General features: G+C 37.3%; 1 protein-coding gene across 2 annotated transcripts in view; it reads left to right on the top strand.

Annotated features, from left to right (window-relative positions):
* Positions 1–19,273, top strand: part of LOC127855041 (general transcription and DNA repair factor IIH helicase subunit XPB-like) — a 42,865-nt gene extending 23,592 nt beyond the window's left edge. For both annotated transcript variants that reach the window (XM_052390379.1, XM_052390380.1), the window contains exons 10-21: positions 831–902; positions 4,192–4,402; positions 5,348–5,420; positions 6,544–6,663; positions 8,666–8,868; positions 9,450–9,515; positions 11,363–11,499; positions 12,398–12,494; positions 15,077–15,194; positions 15,875–16,023; positions 17,244–17,354; positions 18,963–19,273. In XM_052390379.1, the coding sequence (XP_052246339.1) occupies positions 831–902; positions 4,192–4,402; positions 5,348–5,420; positions 6,544–6,663; positions 8,666–8,868; positions 9,450–9,515; positions 11,363–11,499; positions 12,398–12,494; positions 15,077–15,194; positions 15,875–16,023; positions 17,244–17,354; positions 18,963–19,088 (1,483 nt within the window). In that variant the 3' untranslated portion in view covers positions 19,089–19,273. The remainder of the gene's footprint in view (positions 1–830; positions 903–4,191; positions 4,403–5,347; positions 5,421–6,543; positions 6,664–8,665; positions 8,869–9,449; positions 9,516–11,362; positions 11,500–12,397; positions 12,495–15,076; positions 15,195–15,874; positions 16,024–17,243; positions 17,355–18,962) is intronic.
* Positions 19,274–19,513: the final 240 nt, after the last annotated feature.

Raw genomic sequence — 19,513 nt, 5'->3', positions numbered from 1 at the left:
AACTCTAACACACAACACAATTCTATGTTAAACCTATAATACTTACAAGTATTGTCTGCCTATTCCAGATGCATTGAGCTAGAGACAACACAATTCTATGATAAACCTATAATACAAGTTTTGTCTACCTATTCCAGACGAATTGAGCTAGAGACAACACAATTCTATGATAAACCTATAATACAAGTTTTGTCTACCTATTCCAGATGCATTGAGCTAGAGACAACACAATTCTATGTTAAACCTATAATACAAGTTTTGTCTACCTATTCCAGATGCATTGAGCTAGAGACAACACAATTCTATGATAAACCTATAATACAAGTTGTGTCTGCCTATTCCAGATGAATTGAGCTAGAGACAACACAATTCTATGATAAACCTATAATACAAGTTTTGTCTACCTATTCCAGACGAATTGAGCTAGAGACAACACTATTCTATGATAAACCTATAATACAAGTTTTGTCTACCTATTCCAGATGCATTGAGCTAGAGACAACACAATTCTATGTTAAACCTATAATACAAGTTTTGTCTACCTATTCCAGATTCATTGAGCTAGAGACATCACAATTCTATGATAAACCTATAATACAAGTTGTGTCTGCCTATTCCAGATTCATTGAGCTAGAGACATCACAATTCTATGATAAACCTATAATACAAGTTTTGTCTACCTATTCCAGATGCATTGAGCTAGAGACAACACAATTCTATGATAAACCTATAATACAAGTTGTGTCTGCCTATTCCAGATGAATTGAGCTAGAGACAACACAATTTTACGATAAACCTATAATACAAGGTGGGTTTTTTTCCTTTTTCAGATGCATTGAGCTCGAGTATCCTCTGCTGGCAGAATATGACTTCCGTAATGACACTGTCAACCCAGACATTAAGTAAGTGCAATGACACTGTCAATCCAGACATTAAGTAAGTGCAATGACACTGTCAATCCAGACATTAAGTAAGTGCAATGACACTGTCAATCCAGACATTAAGTAAGTGCAATGACACTGTCAATCCAGACATTAAGTAAGTGCAATGACACTGTCAATCCAGACATTAAGTAAGTGCAATGACACTGTCAATCAAGACATTAAGTAAGTGCAATGACACTGTCAATCCAGACATTAAGTAAGTGCAATGACACTGTCAATCCAGACATTAAGTAAGTGCAATGACACTGTCAATCCAGACATTAAGTAAGTGCAATGACACTGTCAATCCAGACATTAAGTAAGTGCAATCCCACTGTCAATCCAGACATTAAGTAAGTGCAATGCCACTGTCAATCAAGACATTAAGTAAGTGCAATGACACTGTCAATCCAGACATTTAGTAAGTGCAATGACACTGTCAATCCAGACATTAAGTAAGTGCAATGACACTGTCAATCCAGACATTAAGTAAGTGCAATGACACTGTCAATCCAGACATTTAGTAAGTGCAATGACACTGTCAATCCAGACATTAAGTAAGTGCGGTGACACTGTCAATCAAGACATTAAGTAAGTGCAATGACACTGTCAATCCAGACATTTAGTAAGTGCAATGACACTGTCAATCCAGACATTAAGTAAGTGCAATGACACTGTCAATCCAGACATTCAGTAAGTGCAATGACACTGTCAACCAAGTAATTAAGTAAGTGCAATGACACTGTCAATCCAGACATTAAGTAAGTACAATGACACTGTCAATCCAGACATTAAGTAAGTGCAATGACACTGTCAACCCAGACAATAAGTAAGTGCAATGACACTGTCAACCCAGACATTAAGTAAGTGCAATGACACTGTCAATCCAGATATTAAGTAGGTGCAATGGCACTGTCAATCCAGACATTAAGTTAGTGCAATGACACTGTCAATCCAGACATTAAGTAAGTGCAATGACACTGTCAACCCAGACATTAGGTAAGTGCAATGACACTGTCAATCCAGACATTAAGTAAGTGCAATGACACTGTCAACCCAGACATTAAGTAAGTGCATAGACACTGTCAATCCAGACATTAAGTAAGTGCAATACCACTGTCAATCCAGACATAAAGTAAGTGCAATGACACTGTCCACCCAGACATTAAGTAAGTGCAATGACACTGTCAACCCAGACATTAAGTAAGTTCAATGACACTGTCAATCCAGACATTAAGTAAGTGCAATGACACTGTCAACCCAGACATTAAGTAAGTGCAATGACACTGTCAATCCAGACATTAAGTAAGTGCAATGACACTGTCAATCCAGACATTAAGTAAGTGCAATAACACTGTCAATCTGGACAGTAAGTAAGTGCAATGACACTGTCAACCCAGACATTGAGTAAGTGCAATGACACTGTCAATCCAGACATTAAGTAAGTGCAATGACACTGTCAACCCAGTCATTAAGTTAGTGCAATGACACTGTCAATCCAGACATTAAGTAAGTGCAATGACACTGTCAACCCAGACATTAAGTAAGTACAATGACACTGTCAACCCAGGCATTAAGTCAGTGCAATGACACTGTCAATCAAGACATTAAGTAAGTGCAATGACACTGTCAACCCAGACAATAAGTAAGTGCAATGACACTGTCAATCCAGACATTAAGTAAGTGCAATGACACTGTCAATCCAGACATTAAGTAAGTGCAATGACACTGTCAATCCATACATTTAGTAAGTGCAATGACACTGTCAATCCAGACATTAAGTAAGTGCAATGACACTGTCAACCCAGACATTAAGTTAGTGCAATGACACTGTCAATCCAGACATTAAGTAAGTGCAATGACACTGTCAACCCAGACATTAAGTAAGTGCAATGACACTGTCAATCCAGACATTTAGTAAGTGCAATGACACTGTCAATCCAGACATTAAGTAAGTGCAATGACACTGTCAATACAGACATTAAGTAAGTGCAATGACACTGTCAATCTAGACATTAAGTAAGTGCAATGACACTGTCAATCCAGACATTAAGTAAGTGCAATGACACTGTCAATCCAGACATTAAGTAAGTTCCCACTCAGGGACCTGTGGGAAAACAGGGCTTAATGCATGTGTGTAAAGTGTCGTCCCAGATTAGCTTGAACAAATGGCACAGGCAAATCAGGGACAACACTTTCAGTTTTCTTTGTTGAAAGAAAATCTTTTCGTAGCGCAAATCCATTTTATGCTGAAAGTATTGTCCCATATAAGCCTGTGTGGAAAACATAAACCATGAGAATTATTAAAAATATTTTTTTCTGGTTATTAGGGCATAATATTATGTTATTCCTTACAAAAAATATATGCTTTATCTATGTTTTGCATGCTATATACAGTCGAAACTGACCTAACGGCCACCTGAATTTACCGGTCACCTGCAGACAACGGTCAGTCTGGAATCCCCCCGACAAAAAACACTCTATATTACACTTGAATTTAACGGCCACCTGACCATAACGGCCAACGGCCACTATATTCCACTCCGAAATTCATGTTTAACCTGAAATCAACGGTCACGCGTCAGTCGTCTCGAGTCGCGAAAATTTAAAACACAGCACATTATTTGTCCGTCTATTTTGCGTTTAAAGCGTCTGAAAGCGGTAATTGTCTATGATATTATAAAAGCGGCCCGCTGCGAGTAAACAAATTATAAGGTGTTGAGAAGGTATCTTTCCCGGGGATAATTGTGGGGGTATCTTCAAAAGAAAATATGTCAGAGTTTATGACTTGTTGAAAGTAATTATCGCTAAATTAAATGACCACTATTTCTTTGAATAAGAACGGTACAATTACACCGTACTATCGGCTTATGACACCGAATCCGCTTTTTAGACTTTTAGGGACGTGACGTCAACAGAACGTGACAAGCTTTATTTACTGAATAAATGAGATGCATGAGTAAACAATTATACCAGCGTTGATAAAGTCATTGTTTAATTTAACAATATGAAATTAAATCAATCTAAAAGATATTATTCTCTATTATTCAATGTACACGCGTAAGTTAATGCATTTGTTTTACACTGTATGCAAACGACTGGGTGGGGTAACGACGTAGTAATACTACCAACTGACCAACCTTCTTAAAATTGTGATCCGAATTCAACGGTCACCTGTGGACAACGGTAACTTTGATCATTTCCCTTGACTGACCGTTAAATTCAGGTTTGACTGTAAATCTTTATCACAGTTCTCTCAATATTCCAGTATAGATCTGAAACCCTCGGCAGTGTTACGACCATACCAAGAGAAAAGTTTGCGTAAAATGTTCGGCAACGGTCGGGCGCGGTCAGGAGTGATCGTGCTACCTTGTGGTGCGGGTAAAACTCTGGTGGGCGTAACAGCGGCCTGTACCGTGCGTAAAAGATGCCTGTGTCTGGCCACATCAGGTGTGGCAGTGGAACAATGGAGGTCGCAGGTGACTGCTTTTTGGTTGTTTAATATGAGCCTTTCTCAGGGAAAACCGGGCTTAATGAATGAGTGTAGTGTTGTCCCAGATTACCCTCTGCACAGCGCAAAGGCTTGTTAGGGAGAACACTTTTTGCCAAGACTGGATTGTGGATAAGAAGAAACTTTTGAACGAAAATTCCTTAAAAGCCTTCTGCACAGGCTAATCTGGGCCAATACTTTACACACACACATTAAACCCGCTATTCCCAGATTGAGGCTCATACGGTGCTCTGTTATTGAAAAGGAATATTAATACTTAAAGCTCTACACATTTACATAGTGTAGTACACAAACTATTTTCAGATCTTTTTGTGTTTTGTTTGTGGTGACAGTCGGTTTTAGGGATAGTCTAAAAGCTCTCATTCTTAAATGTGATAATTTTTGTATGATTTGTACACATACTAATTTGATTAAGGCCTTTATACATGAGCCTCTGTCTGGGAAAAAAGGGATTAATGCATGTGGATTTTTTTAATTAGCCTGTGCACACTGCACAGGCTTATCAAGGATGACACTATCCACTTTAATGCAAGTTTTCGTTTAAAAATGGTCTCTTATAAACAAAAATTCAGTATAGGCGGAAAGTGTCATCCCTGATTTGCCATTGTGGACTGCACAGGAAATTCTGGAATGACAGAGCCAACACTGACATTTGAGCCTTGTTCTGGGAAAATTGGTTTAAATGCCTGTGCATAAAGTGATATTCCAGAATTTCCTGTGCAGTCTGCACAGGCTAATCAGGGAAAATATGTTATGCCTAATAGATATTCCCTAAGTAGAGACGATATCAAGCACATGCACTTAACCCTGATCTTCCCAAAATATTGTCTAATATTATTTTCTAAGGGACTACAAAATGGTCAATATCTGTAGCTGAGTGGCACAGGATTAAACACTTCTGTTATTTCTCCAGTTCAAGATGTGGTCCACAGCAGATGACAGCATGATTTGTCGTTTCACCTCGGACGCTAAAGATAAGCCAATTGGTGAGTATTGGAATGTCTTGTCGTAATATCTTTCATTGACAGCCATATAGGCCTATCAGTGTCATTGTAACACATGAGCCTAGTTTTGGGAAAACAGAGCCTAATGCATGTGCTTAAAGTGTCATCCCAGATTAGCCTGTGTAATTTTCACAGGCCCATCAGGAATGACACTTTACACATAGACTGGATTTTGGTATAAGATAGTCTTCCTTTAACACAAATTCTGTAAAGGGGAAAAGATTTGTCCCTTCTCAGCCTTTGCAGACTGCACAGCTTTATCTGGATGACACTTTCTGCACATGTAGACTGCACAGCTTCATCTGGAAGACACTTTCTGCACATGCAGACTGCACAGCTTTATCTGGATGACACTTTTTGCACATGCAGACTGCACAGCTTTATCTGGACGTCACTTTCTGCACATGCAGACTGCACAGCTTTATCTGGACGACACTTTCTGCACATGCATTAGACCCTGCAGACTGCACAGCTTTATCTGGATGACACTTTCTGCACATGCATTTAACCCTGCAGACTGCACAGCTTTATCTGGATGACACTTTCTGCACATGCATTAAACCCTGCAGACTGCACAGCTTTATCTGGATGACACTTTCTGCACATGCATTAAACCATGCAGACTGCACAGCTTTATCTGGATGACACTTTCTGCACATGCATTAAACCCTGCAGACTGCACAGCTTTATCTGGATGACACTTTCTGCACATGCAGACTGCACAGCTTTATCTGATGACACTTTCTGCACATGCAGACTGCACAGCTTTATCTGGATGACACTTTCTGCACATGCATTAAACCCCCTATTCCCAAAACGTGGCTATCATTCTAATGGCATGTTCTGACCAATATTTGTTTGCTATTAAGTTCCTTCTGTATACATCCTTAATAATCTGCAAATCATTTAGCCTTTTTAACTATATAGCACAAATGCAGCAATCAATCAAGTTCCAAATCTTTATCTGAATCTCAAAAAGAAGTTATCCAATGAAAATTCTAACATGTTGAGTACCATTAATTGCCATAAGTTAAATGTTTAAATTCAAACTTAAACTCAGCTTTATAATGATTAAGGCTGGACTGCTGGTGTTTGCTATTTGCAGGTTGTGATATCTGTATTAGCACTTATTCCATGCTGGCTCACTCAACCAAGAGATCCTGGGAGGCAGAGAGGGTGATGGAATGGATGCAGAGTCAAGAGTGGGGCATCATGGTGCTAGATGGTAGGTCATAGAGGTCATAATGTCACAATTCAAGGTTGAAAGTCCAATACAGGTCAAGATATTGTTCCTAAGCACATTTCTTGAATGTAACTGTTCTGCACCGATTGAATAATTGAAACTTCAATAAGTGATGAGCATTATGAGAAGTGTTTTACGTTCTAGACTCAAGCCTGGAGGTCAAAGGTCAAGCTTACAAATTTAGGTCAAATATCACAGTTAAGCGATTTCTTTTTACCTCTTTGCATAATCGTAAGTTTGTTGATATGTTTCTCAAATAAATCATATTTGAAATTTACCAACAAATATTTAATAAACGAATCTCAAAGGTGTTGATGACAGCTTTTAGGCTCTATTTTTATGAAAGTTCTTTTCAAAATTAAACTGAATAGCTGAATTTTTGGTGAAAATTTCTGGTTTTGATAAAATAATGTTCCTAAAATAAACGGTGGGAGAAAATGTCCTGATGGGTAAATTTTGGTATTCTCCAGAGCTGTCAATTGGTTTACTATTTAAGCATTTTTCTTCCTGATTGGGAAATAAAATAATGTTTTTCAGATTGGCCACAAAAACTGATTGCTGCAAAGATATTATTTTTGCAACAAAGATGTAAATTGTTTCAATTGAAACATATTGATTTAAATTACAACCATTTTTTTTAATTATGCTTTCTAGAAAACTGTATCAGAAGTCAATTGTTTTCACACAAATCAGTTGAATGTGTCATCATTATTGTAAGCTTTATCTAGTTGTTTCCCTTTGGTTTTTTTAATTGACGTCCCTCTGTCACAATACCATACAACCCAAACCTTTTAGGGTTCAGAAAGTGTATACAATTTCAACATGAAACTTAATGGGTTAATAAATATCAATTAAGAGAAGTGAAATGTGTAAGAACCATTACTCTACACTTTCTTAAGTAAGAGTTATTGCATTTGTTTGTTTTTGTATAAATCAACGGTTGCATACTTTACAGTAACATGCACATGAACCATAAACCAAGTTTTTCTCAGATACAAGTTATTGCCCTTTATTGTTTTGTATGATATTACTTTTCAATGCTAAATCTAGGATACTATGCAAGATTTCAACATGAAACTTCATTGGTGTAATGATATCAATAAGGACAATTGCACTGCATAGAAAGAATAACCCAGCACTTTGTTATTTTACACTTATTGTCCTGTTCATCAATCTACACTCATCCATAAACAAATGTATTTGTTGGGGGAAATCATTTCAATGAATTTGTTTGTTTGTGTTTAGATGCAAATTGAATGAGAGTTTGATGCAATATTGATAAAGTAGTATTATTTTATGCTCCCCCAAAATTTATTTTGGGGGGAGCATATAGTCGCCGCTTTGTCTGTCCGTCCGTGGGTCCGTCCGTGCACAATTTTTGTCCTGGCTCTTTCTCAGCAACTAATGACTGGAATTCAATGAAACTTTATGGGAAGCTTCACTACCAAGAGGAGATGTGCATATTATTAGTGGGTTCTGGTTGGATGATTTTTCACAGAGTTATGTCCCTTTATATTTTTTTTATAAAAAAATTATTTTCCCCAACTACTGTTCCCTCAAGACTTTTCCTTTCATCTGAATATATAGTGCAATATTGTGACAAAAAAAAAACTTTGGGGAGCATCACCGTCTTGTTTGTTCTTGTTATCATAAAAGATTATTACACATGGGAATTTTTTCAAAGCAAGACTAGAATAATTATTGTATGTTAGCTGTTCATTTTATTCCCCGCCAAAAGCGGAGGGATAAAGATTTGCGTTGTCTGTCGATTAGTCCATCCGTCCGTCTGTCTGTCTATCACAAACAAAATGTATGCTTGTTTCTATATATTGTGTTATTAATATTCGCTTCTATGTTTAAGATATTAAGGCTAAAAATATTTTGCTGTTTCAAAAGGTGCATATGATCAAATTGATTCTTTATTGTGAATATGCTCAACAATGTTTTACAAGGTATGGGACAAAAATATAATGTCACTTTTCAGAGGTGCAGACGATACCAGCTAAGATGTTCAGGCGGGTGTTGACAATCGTTAATGCGCACTGTAAACTGGGTCTAACAGCCACCTTGGTGCGAGAGGACGACAAAATCGCGGACCTGAACTTCCTGATTGGTCCAAAACTCTATGAGGCAAACTGGATGGAGTTACAGAACCTGGGCTACATAGCCAGGGTGCAGTGTGCGGAGGTAGGGATCGCTGTCTGTGAACCTTGGCTTCATAAACATTATTAAAAATATTCTTTCCTAAAATAAAAAATCAAGGTCCTCTCCGGGGACCAAAATGTTGTCAATGAAGGTTCCGACACTGAGACTTGAGGAATTCTGCACTTAAGTTTAGTTGGAACCTACTTTTTAGTGTGATAGCATTGAAAACTTGAAGAAAATAGAGAATGCTAAAGTCCAATGCTTGGGTTGAACCAGTCTTTGCTATCGTTTGAAAAAAACTTGAGAACTCTGTCGCTGTAGGGATTGAATCTGGGACCGTTTGGTCGTGACCAGACAATATTTGTTAGCCTATTTCTGGGAAAACGGGGCTTAATGTTTGTGCGTAAAGTGTTCTCCCAAATTAGCCTGCGCAGTCCAAACAGGCTGATCAGGGACGACATTCTCAGCATAAACTGGGTTTTTTTTCATAGCATAAAAGCGTAAAGTGTCGTACCTGATAAACCCTTGCAGACTGAATTAAGCCCTGTTTCCAAGAACGTGGCACATATTTGTTACATCATCGTCACCTTGTGGTTAACAGGATGTGTGCACTTCTTTATCAGGTCTGGTGTCCCATGACTCCTGAGTTCTACAGGGAATACCTCACAACAAAACAACAGAGGAAACTTGTAAGTACCTCACAGCAAAACAACAGAGGAAACTTGTAAGTACCTCACAACAAAACAACAAAGGAAACTTGTAGGTACCTCACAACAAAACAACAAAGGAAACTTGTAAGTGAAAAATGTATTGTATCCAAATACCTAACAACAACAACAAAGGAAACTTGTTAGTGAAAAATGTATGGTATCCAAATACCTCACAACAAAACAACAAAGGAAAAGTGTAAGTACCTCACAACAAAACAACAAAGGAAACTTGTAAGTGAAAAATGTATTGTATCCAAATACCTCACAACAAAAAAAAATATGAAACTTGTACTGGTAAGTGAAAACTGAATTTTATCAGATTGTAAGGCCTAAGAGGGAGGCTTTTGTTACTGAATGGTAATAACTTCCCAATAATGTTATGCTAATTGTTTATGAAGCTTGCTACTTATCTAGTTGCCAAACTTGGTTAATATTGATTAATGGTCAAAATTCAATATATTTTATATGTATGCCCCAAAAGAGTGGCATATAGTAATCAAATTGTCTTTTGGTATGCTTCTTGTGCAGAGTATGACTGGTATATGATTTAAGGGATTCAATTGAAACTTCATTTAAGGATAGAGAGTTTAAGAAACAGTGCAGAGTACAAGAACCATAATTTCCATCAGGATATACTCAGTTATGGCCCTTTGTGGTTTGTCTTGTGCCAAGCTCAACTCCCTCATTATGAGTCATAATGAAAGGGATTAACATGAAAATTGATTCTTAGAAAGAGGACATTGAGATAAAGAAAAGAGTAAAAGAACAACAACGCTCTTATCAATATTTAGGAGTTATCACCTTGTATGTATTTTGTGTAAAGTCTGTTTGTTTTGTATTGCATAACTAAACAGGTAGATAGATAGATAGATAGATAGATAGATTTATTTCGGCATAGAAAGCATATACACAGTTCACAACATAACATAGAATAAAATAATAATCAATTATTAAAAACTATATCATGTACAATAAACTATGACATGCTCACCAAACCAAGGATAACACAAAAAAGAGCAAGCCCTTATTTCCATTGTGGTCCTTAATGAAAGGTAATGAAAGGATTCAAATGAAACTTTATAGAATGGAATATGGCATAAAGGGGAAGATCCTAGTTCAAGAACCTTGCCAATATTGTAATTTTATAGTATTTATTAACCAGTTTATTAAATTGGCTGGCGGGCTGGCGGGCGGGCGGAACAAGCTTGTCCGGGCCATAACTATGTCGTTCATTGTCAGATTTTAAAATCATTTGGCACATTTGTTCACCACCATTGGATGGTGTGTCGCGCGAAATAATTACGTCGATATCTCCAAGGTCAAGGTCACACTTTGAGTTCAAAGGTCAAAAATGGCCATAAATGAGCTTGTCCGGGCCATAACTATGTCATTCATTGTGAGATTTTAAAATCATTTGGCACATTTGTTCACCATCATGGGACGGTGTGTCTCACGAAAGAATCACATCAATATCTCCAATGTCAAGGTCGCCACGACTAAATATAGATTTATTTTGAAACAAACTTACAAAGGGGGTTAATTTTGTTTGTTCATTTCAAAAGTTCAGTTTGAGTTGTCTCCCTTTATCAATTTTTTTTCACAATGAAAACCTGGTTTTGTGACAATTTTGTCCCTTGTTATATATTATCTAATGTGTGTTGGCCATAATGTTGGTATAGTTCGTAAAGGAAATTCTTTTTTGCCTGTTTTATCAATAAATGAAACAAAACAAAAGGATAAATTCGATATCTGTACACTTCGCTTATGTTGATGTTTTTGCACTTTGCTGATGTTGTTATTTTCCTACTATGTTGATGTGTTTCCAGTTGCTGTATGCCATGAATCCAAACAAGTTCCAGGCCTGTCAGTTCCTGATTCGATACCACGAACGTCGCAACGACAAAATTATTGTATTCTCAGACAATGTGTTTGCTCTGAAAAACTATGCTATAAAACTAAACAAGTAAGTGATGGGTTTGTTTTTACTGGTATTTGCGAAACTAAACTAAGTAAGGTTAAACAAATTCTTTGTTACCACTAACCTCATGGACCCTAATTTTTTGCAGACTTAAAACTTTTTATTTTGGGACCAGGTTGAGTGAAGGGCTAACATACAGCACAAACCTCTGTCCTTTAGATCATCTTTGCTTCACTTTTTATATTCCCTTTATTAATGCTGCATTTAGGATTTCATGGCACATCTATATTGAAATGTAAACAATAACTCACGATAGTGAAGCCAAAATGGTTTTGCATATGTATTTACATTGCACCCCCCTTCCCCATCACACCAATATTGCACTCCTATTACACCTGTATTGCACACACATTACCTACATGTTCAAACCCATATTAAACACATAGTATACTCAAATTCCTAGAACACAGCATTTCACATAACATCCTATTGTACATTACACTCCCAATTCATGTTACACTTTCATTTCATATTAAACTCCCATTTCACATTACGCTCCCATTTCACTTTACATTCTCAATTCACATTACACTCCCATTTCACATTACACTCCAAATTTGCATTACACTCCAAATTTGCATTTCACTCCCATTTCACATAACACTCCCTTTTCACATTACACTCCCAATTCACATTACACTCCCATTTTACAGTACACTCCCATTTCCTATTACACTCCAATTTCACATTACACCATTTCAAATTACACTCCCATTTCACATAACACCATTTCACATTACACTCTCATTTTACATTACACTCCCAATTCACATTACATTCCCAATCATCATTACAACCCATTTCACATTACACCCCAATTACATATTACACTGTCACATTGCATCTTGGTCCGTATTAAATCCCCTACCTTAACTCATTTCAGGCCCTACCTGTATGGCCCAACATCTCAAGGGGAGCGACTTCAGATCCTCCAGAACTTCCAACACAACCCAAAAGTCAACACAATATTTGTCTCGAAGGTATGGCATTTCATGGTGTTAAAGCTTTATCTACTGCCTTGTATCAGGAACATATTTCAGTCAGTAATCTGGCTCAATTTCGAGATTGATTTTATTGTTTTATAGCTCACCTGTCACAAAGTGACATGGTGAGCTTATGTGACCGTGTGATGTCTGGCGTCCGTTGTTTGTGCTTGCGTCCATCAACAATTTGTTTGTGTAGACAGTAGAGGCCATAGTTTTCATCCAATCTATATGAAATTTGGTCAGAATGTTTATCTTGATGAAATCTGGGTTGGGATTGTATTTGGGTCATCTGGGGTCAAAAACTAGGTCACTAGGTCAAAAACTAGGTCACATAATAGTTCAAATAATAGAAAAACCTTGTGTAGACAATAGAGGTCGCAGTTTTCATCCAATCTTTATGAAATTTGGTCAGAATGTTTATCTTGATGAAAACTGGGTTGGGATTGTATTTGGGTCATCTTGGGTTAAAAACTAGGTCACTAGGTCAAATAATTGAAAAATCATCAACAATTTGTTTGTGTAGACAGTAGAGGTCACAGTTTTCATCCAATGTTTATGAAATTTGGTCAGAATGTTTATCTTGATGAAATCTGGGTCAGGATTGTATTTGTGTAATCTGGGGTCAAAAACTAGGTCAATAGATCAAATATTAGAAAAACCTTGTGTAGACAATAGAGGTCACAGTTTTCATCCAATCTTTATGAAATTTGGTCAGAATGTTTATCTTGATGAAAACTGGGTTGGGATTGTATTTGGTTAGTCAGGTGAGCGATTCAGGGCCATCATGGCCCTCTTGTTTATTAATTATCATGCTTGGATTGGGGTTCACAGACTTGTTTGTTTTGAGTATGTCTCAATGCTTAGTTTGAGGAGGGATTTGTGAATATTCTAAAACTAAGACTTGTTAACCCTTTACCACTTAGATTAATATTTTTACGCATTTGTAGCTCCTTATGAAGTTAAATTTAATTTAAGACCTTTCTTACTAGATTCAAGTTTAAAGGTACCATTTCCAACCCTTACTGACTGATGAGCATCAAACAGCAAAAAACCTGAACAGACTGCGAGTTACTCGCAGGCTGTTCTGGTTTTATGCTGTTTGCATATAGCCATAGAACAATGTTTGTAGAATAACAATTCTCTTTTCATGACCCATCACTAGTGTATTCAGCTGTGATTTGCTAGGAAACTATGTTATGAACAATCATACATATTTGACCATCATCATATAATAATTATTATTATATTACCACCTATCTTATGCATTATTTTAAGCAAATATTCTCTTCCAACTCACTAAATGAGCCGCATTCTAGGGAAACTGGGCTTAATGCATGTGGGTACACAGGGCTAGCGCTGGCCCAAAATATCTTTGAGCCACCCAAATCTAAAGGGGTCCGGGGGCATGCCCCCCCCCCCCCCCCTCATATTTCTTTTAATGACAACAAGCACATGTCACATATCATAATGATAATATAAAAATAAAATAAATACATAGTCAAACTGTATATATACATATAGTTAGACTATAGCATTTCAAAGTAATTTCAAATTAAAATTCCTCTCATCTTCAAAATCTTACCTTTAGACTTAGCATGTTTCGTCACCGAGTCTTTTTTCAGGAAATTGCACCGTACAGTGTCATCCCAGACAAGCCTGTGTAATCTGCTCAGGCTAATCAGGGACAACATTTTCCTCCCAAACTGGTTTCTCGCTAAGTGACTTTTTTTAAAACTTGTATGCCATAAAAGCCCAAAATATCTTGCAGATTGCACAGGCTACTGTAAATGTATAGAAATTCGTCGGTATGAAATTTCGTGGTTTAATAAAAAAAACAACTATTTTGTCGACACGTAATTTAGTGGATTTCACATAAAAAACAATTATTTCATTGATACGTAATTTCGTTGCTTCCAAATTTTCGGGGAAGACAGACCGTCATAATAATTAAACTTTTATTAAAACAACCAGAGTAATAACGAAGCATAATCTGCTTATCTGTGTTGACAGCAAGACTTGCGGTTAATGTGCACGGAAGCATAAAAGTGTTGCCGATAATTGTCGATAAGAGCAATAAAGCAGCACACTTGTGGGTCCCCACTTGCTAATTGCAATAAATGTTGTTTTGACAATATTTGCAATTATCAACGCAATCGGGGACCTAGTACAAACAGTTGAGTAATAAGGTCCTCAAAATACAGGTGTGAAAACCGTTATGTCTCTTAACTTAAATTGGCACTGACATATGTGATAAATCTGCAAACTGTTCATTTGACGACGTCTTGTAAAAGAGAACAATCGTTTATGTACAGTTTAAATACCGTGCTTGATTTAAAAAGTACAAATGACATTTGGAAATGACAGATTTCGGATTTAAAATGTATAAATAATCATTGGTTCTTGAATTCGTGGTTAAGCGGACCAACAAAATTCACGAAAATTCGTACCTTACAAATTTAATGGTTTTACAGTATTCTACGACAATACTAATGCACATGAATAAGGCCCAGTTTTCCCAGAATCAGCTTCAAAATATTATTATATTACACATCAATCAATGAGTATCATATCTCCAGGTAGCAGACACATCGTTTGATCTGCCAGAAGCCAATGTTCTCATCCAGATCTCAGCACATGGCGGTTCTCGCAGACAGGAGGCCCAGAGGCTTGGCAGAATTCTGCGTGCAAAGAAAGGTATAAGTTAAACCTAAACAAACCATGTCTTTTTTGGACATGTTACTTTGGGAATTTCTGATTTTGGAAAAGAAAGAGACATTCCCATTGTTTATTTTTAGAAGCGTTTGTGTTAAATTTGTTGGTCAGTCAACCCACATAAGCAACGAAGATTACTTGTCCCACAAGTATTAAAGATTGTACACTAGTTCTTATTTTCTTGTATCACAGAATGTAATTGAAATGCAGATCTTGCTACCATCTATGTATACAATTATTGATGTTTTCCTGTCATGTCCTACAAATGTTGTTTTTGCTGAGAAGTTCAATCTAACTTACAAGGCAATTACATGTATACATGTAACTCTTTTGTATCACAGAAATTGATGGATATGCATTAATGGCTCCTAGCTATGCGTACAATTATTGATGTATTTCCTCAGGTGCTGTTGAAGCGGAATACAACAAATGCTTCAATTCGCTGATTTCACATAAAGCAATTGTTATGCAATAATGGCTTTCATCTCCTTTACAATTATTGACGTAAGTTCATCAATAATTACAAAATAGATGGAAGCCATAAATGCACATCATTTGCTTTCTGTGATAAGTACAATACACTGTTTACTGTAAAATGATTTATATTCGTCAAAATGAAGTTTTGTGGTTTTCCAAATAAAAAGACTAATCACATTCCACAGGTGCGGTCGCAGAGGAATACAATGCATTCTTCTACTCCCTTGTGTCCCAGGACACGATGGAGATGCAGTACTCACTCAAGAGACAGCGCTTCCTCGTCAACCAGGGCTACAGCTACAAAGTGATCACCAAACTGGCAGGCATGGAACAGGTAATGTAACCAGACATCAGGACATGTAACCAGACCTCAGAACATGTAACCAGACCTCAGGATATGTAATCAGAACTCAGGACATGTAATGAACTTGATCTTACTATTTATCATTAAGATTAAACTATGAGAAAAAAGCATTGCTGTAACGATGTTAGACTTATTTAGTTTTTGTTTATTTGTGTATGTTAGTGTAATGTCATCTTTCAAATGAATCATCACTTTCCTTTGCTTTCACAAAAAAGTGTTATTTCCTTATTTTTCTAAAACATTCCACCAGTCCATTCCAAAACACCCCATCTGTCCCACTATTACTTACTGCTATGTCCCAGTATATACATCTTTATTTCTCCCACATCTGCAACATGCTACCTCCTACTATCTGCAACATCTATCTCTAACATTCTATGGTCTCCTCTCTCTAAAGTGCTCCTCCAGGCATCTCTTACAATCACTATTTCTAACATGCTTCTATCTCAAAGATCCCAGCATCACTAACATGTCATGGATTACACTATCTATAACATGCTACTGTCTCAAAGATTCCACAATATCTAACATTCTAGTGTCTCAAAGATCACACTATCTCTAACATGCTTTCATCTCAAAGATCCCACTATCTCTTACATGTTACTGTCTCACAGATCCCACTACCATCCACAAACTACCAAATCACTATCTGTAATGTGTTACCATCTAGTATCTCTAACATGCTACAATCCAATATCTCTAACATATTTTTGTATAAGGAGGACCTTGCCTACCTTATCTCTAACATGCTTCGATCCACTATCTCTAACAAGCTACTATCTAAGGATGACCTCCCCTACCCTAGCCCTAACCTGCCACCATTGACTTTTTTTAAAGCGCTGCTGTCTCAAGGGGTGGGGCTGGTCTACCCTATCTTTGGCATGCTGCTATCCACTATCTTTAACACGCTTCTGTCCTAGGAGGACCTCACTTACCCTATTCCTTACTTCTACTATCCACTATCTCTTAAACGATACTCTTTCAGGAGGACCTTGCCTACCCTATGCAACTATCAACTACATATATCTCTAACACGCTTCTTTCTAAGAATGATCTTGCCTACCCTATCACTAACATGCTACCATCTACTATCTCTTACAGGCTACTGTTTTAGGAGGATCTCTCCTTTACTATCTCTAACACGCTGCTGTCTCAAAGATCCCACTTTATATAACACGCTAATATCTCAGGAGGAGCTAGCCTACCGCAGCAAGGAGGATCAGGCCCAGCTCTTACAGAAGGTCATCGGAGCCACAGACCAGGATGCCGAGGAAGAGAGGCTCATCGGCGATCCTTCGGCTGTGAGTTCCTATTCACTTAATAGAACCTTTTGTTCCTTTTGTTGTTGTGTATGAATGCTGTCATGGAATGGAGCCAGGCTGTGGTAAATCGGCGTTTTAAACATATGCTTTAAGTGTCCTCACAGAGACCACACTCTCTGCCTACACTTTGTTTTTGTTTAAAGGAAGTCTCCTCTAAGCAAAATCATGTTCAGGCAGAGAGTGTCATCCCTGATTATCCTGTGCGCACTTGCATTAAACCCTGGTCACCAAGTGCGAGGCGTGTTTATTATTTGGGCAAAATGTGTCTGTATCCTTAAATGAAGACATTTTCTTACTATTTGTATTGTTTCATGCACTGCAGAACCAAAGACATTTGGGTTCCCAGCCAACCTGGAAATCAGGAAAACCTGGAAAAATACTTTCACTTTTTCCAGTCAGGGAAAAGTCAGGGAATTTGGGAAAAGTTCCTGAAATCAGGGAAAAATCAGGGAATTTTGTTTGATCAGGTTTTCCCGACTTGTGTCGAGAAGTCCATACGATTAAAACAGCAAATCGATTCCTCTGCATTCCTATGGTGGCTTTGTAGTATACATGTAGCTTAGTTATGTCAGCAACTGCTATTTATTGAGGGTGTCTAAAAGAAATAGGTCAAAATTATGATTCTGGAATTTTTATTTTTCCATCAGGGAGAAATTAGGGAATTGTGTTCATACAAAAAGCTGGGAACCCTGCTTTATTAAATGATACCAGCACTCACAACTGCCTCGAAAATTATGTGTGTCTCTCTCTGACATTGAGAAGTGGAAAGGTGTTCAAGGTTATGAACAACACTCTGGAAAAATGCTGCTTAATGCATGTGCATAAAGTAGGGCTGTCACGATTCACCGGTTAACCAGTATATTGCGGTGCATGTCGTTAAAAAAATCGCACCGCGGTACGGTGTTGGCGCACCAGTTTTTTAAATCTAATTCTTATTTTATGAGCACAGAGATAAATTACATATATTGATAAAATTATCAGTTTTGAAACTGTAGAAAGCGTGTTTTCTATAGAAATTATTACTACATCTATTAAGTTTATTAGGTTGTGTTGATTCCCTTTTGACAGGTTATAGTCAGACAATGATTGTTTTTGTTCATAATAGTTTCTAGTCAACCATGATACCAGTATTGTCAGATTATTGAGTTTAACGAAGTTGTAATACATGTTATTCTGCTGTTTTCTTCACGGATATATATTCAGTAAAATATCGCGATACAGTGTTGTCGTATCACGATATATCGCGGTACGCTCACGGCGTATCGTGGCAGCTCTAGCATAAAGTGTTGTTGGAGATTAACCTGTGTGGTCTGCTTTGGATAAACATGAATGACACATTCCGCCTAACCTGGATATTCGCTTAAAAGAGATTTCATTAAAACAAACAATACCATTAAAGCGTTAAGTGTCTTCCCTGCAATGTACAAGCTAATCTTAACGCACATGCATTAAACCCTGTTTTCCCAGAACGAGGCTCATATGATTTGAATATGAATGACGTTCCATGAGATATTGGTGTAAAATGACTGGTGCATTATTGTTGGTAGAGTTATTTGATTATTTTCTGCATCTATCTCTCTGCTTCAGATCGGCCGTAAGGTGGGAAGTATGAGCTCCATGTCAGGAGCAGACGACGCCGTCTACATGGAGTTCAACCGGAAGTCGGGTGCCAACAAGCGCCTCCACCCGCTATTCAAGAAGTTCCGGAAGTGAAGAACTAATTGTCGTTGTTGTTGTTTGGTGAGGCTCTTGTAACGATTACATTATCAGGAAATACAAATACTAGTATTCTGTTTGTCCATGCATGAATAGGTGATACTTGATGCCTGTAAAACTGTTTGAAACACAATTATCACACTCTGTGAAAATAATGAGTTGAATAAAATGAGGGAATTTAATTGAGTCGTTGCTTTATCATTATTGAACTTGTTATCATCTTGTAAGAATAAAATTACACGCCAGTTATTACTTTTCCCATGTTTAATCCTAAAAAAATATGATGGGGAAAAATGTTGTCATTATCACCTTACCACCCTGTGAGTCATAATGGAATACCCATGTGTATGTAAAGGGGACTAACTTTAAGTAAACAAGTTATTAAGCCTTGCTTTGGAAAAATGAGGCTTAATGCAAGTGCG

This window comes from Dreissena polymorpha, chromosome 13, assembly GCF_020536995.1.
Source record: "Dreissena polymorpha isolate Duluth1 chromosome 13, UMN_Dpol_1.0, whole genome shotgun sequence".
Classification (NCBI taxonomy): domain Eukaryota; kingdom Metazoa; phylum Mollusca; class Bivalvia; order Myida; family Dreissenidae; genus Dreissena; species Dreissena polymorpha.
Note: the sequence above shows the minus strand (reverse complement) of the source record. Positions and strands in the feature narration are given on the sequence as shown.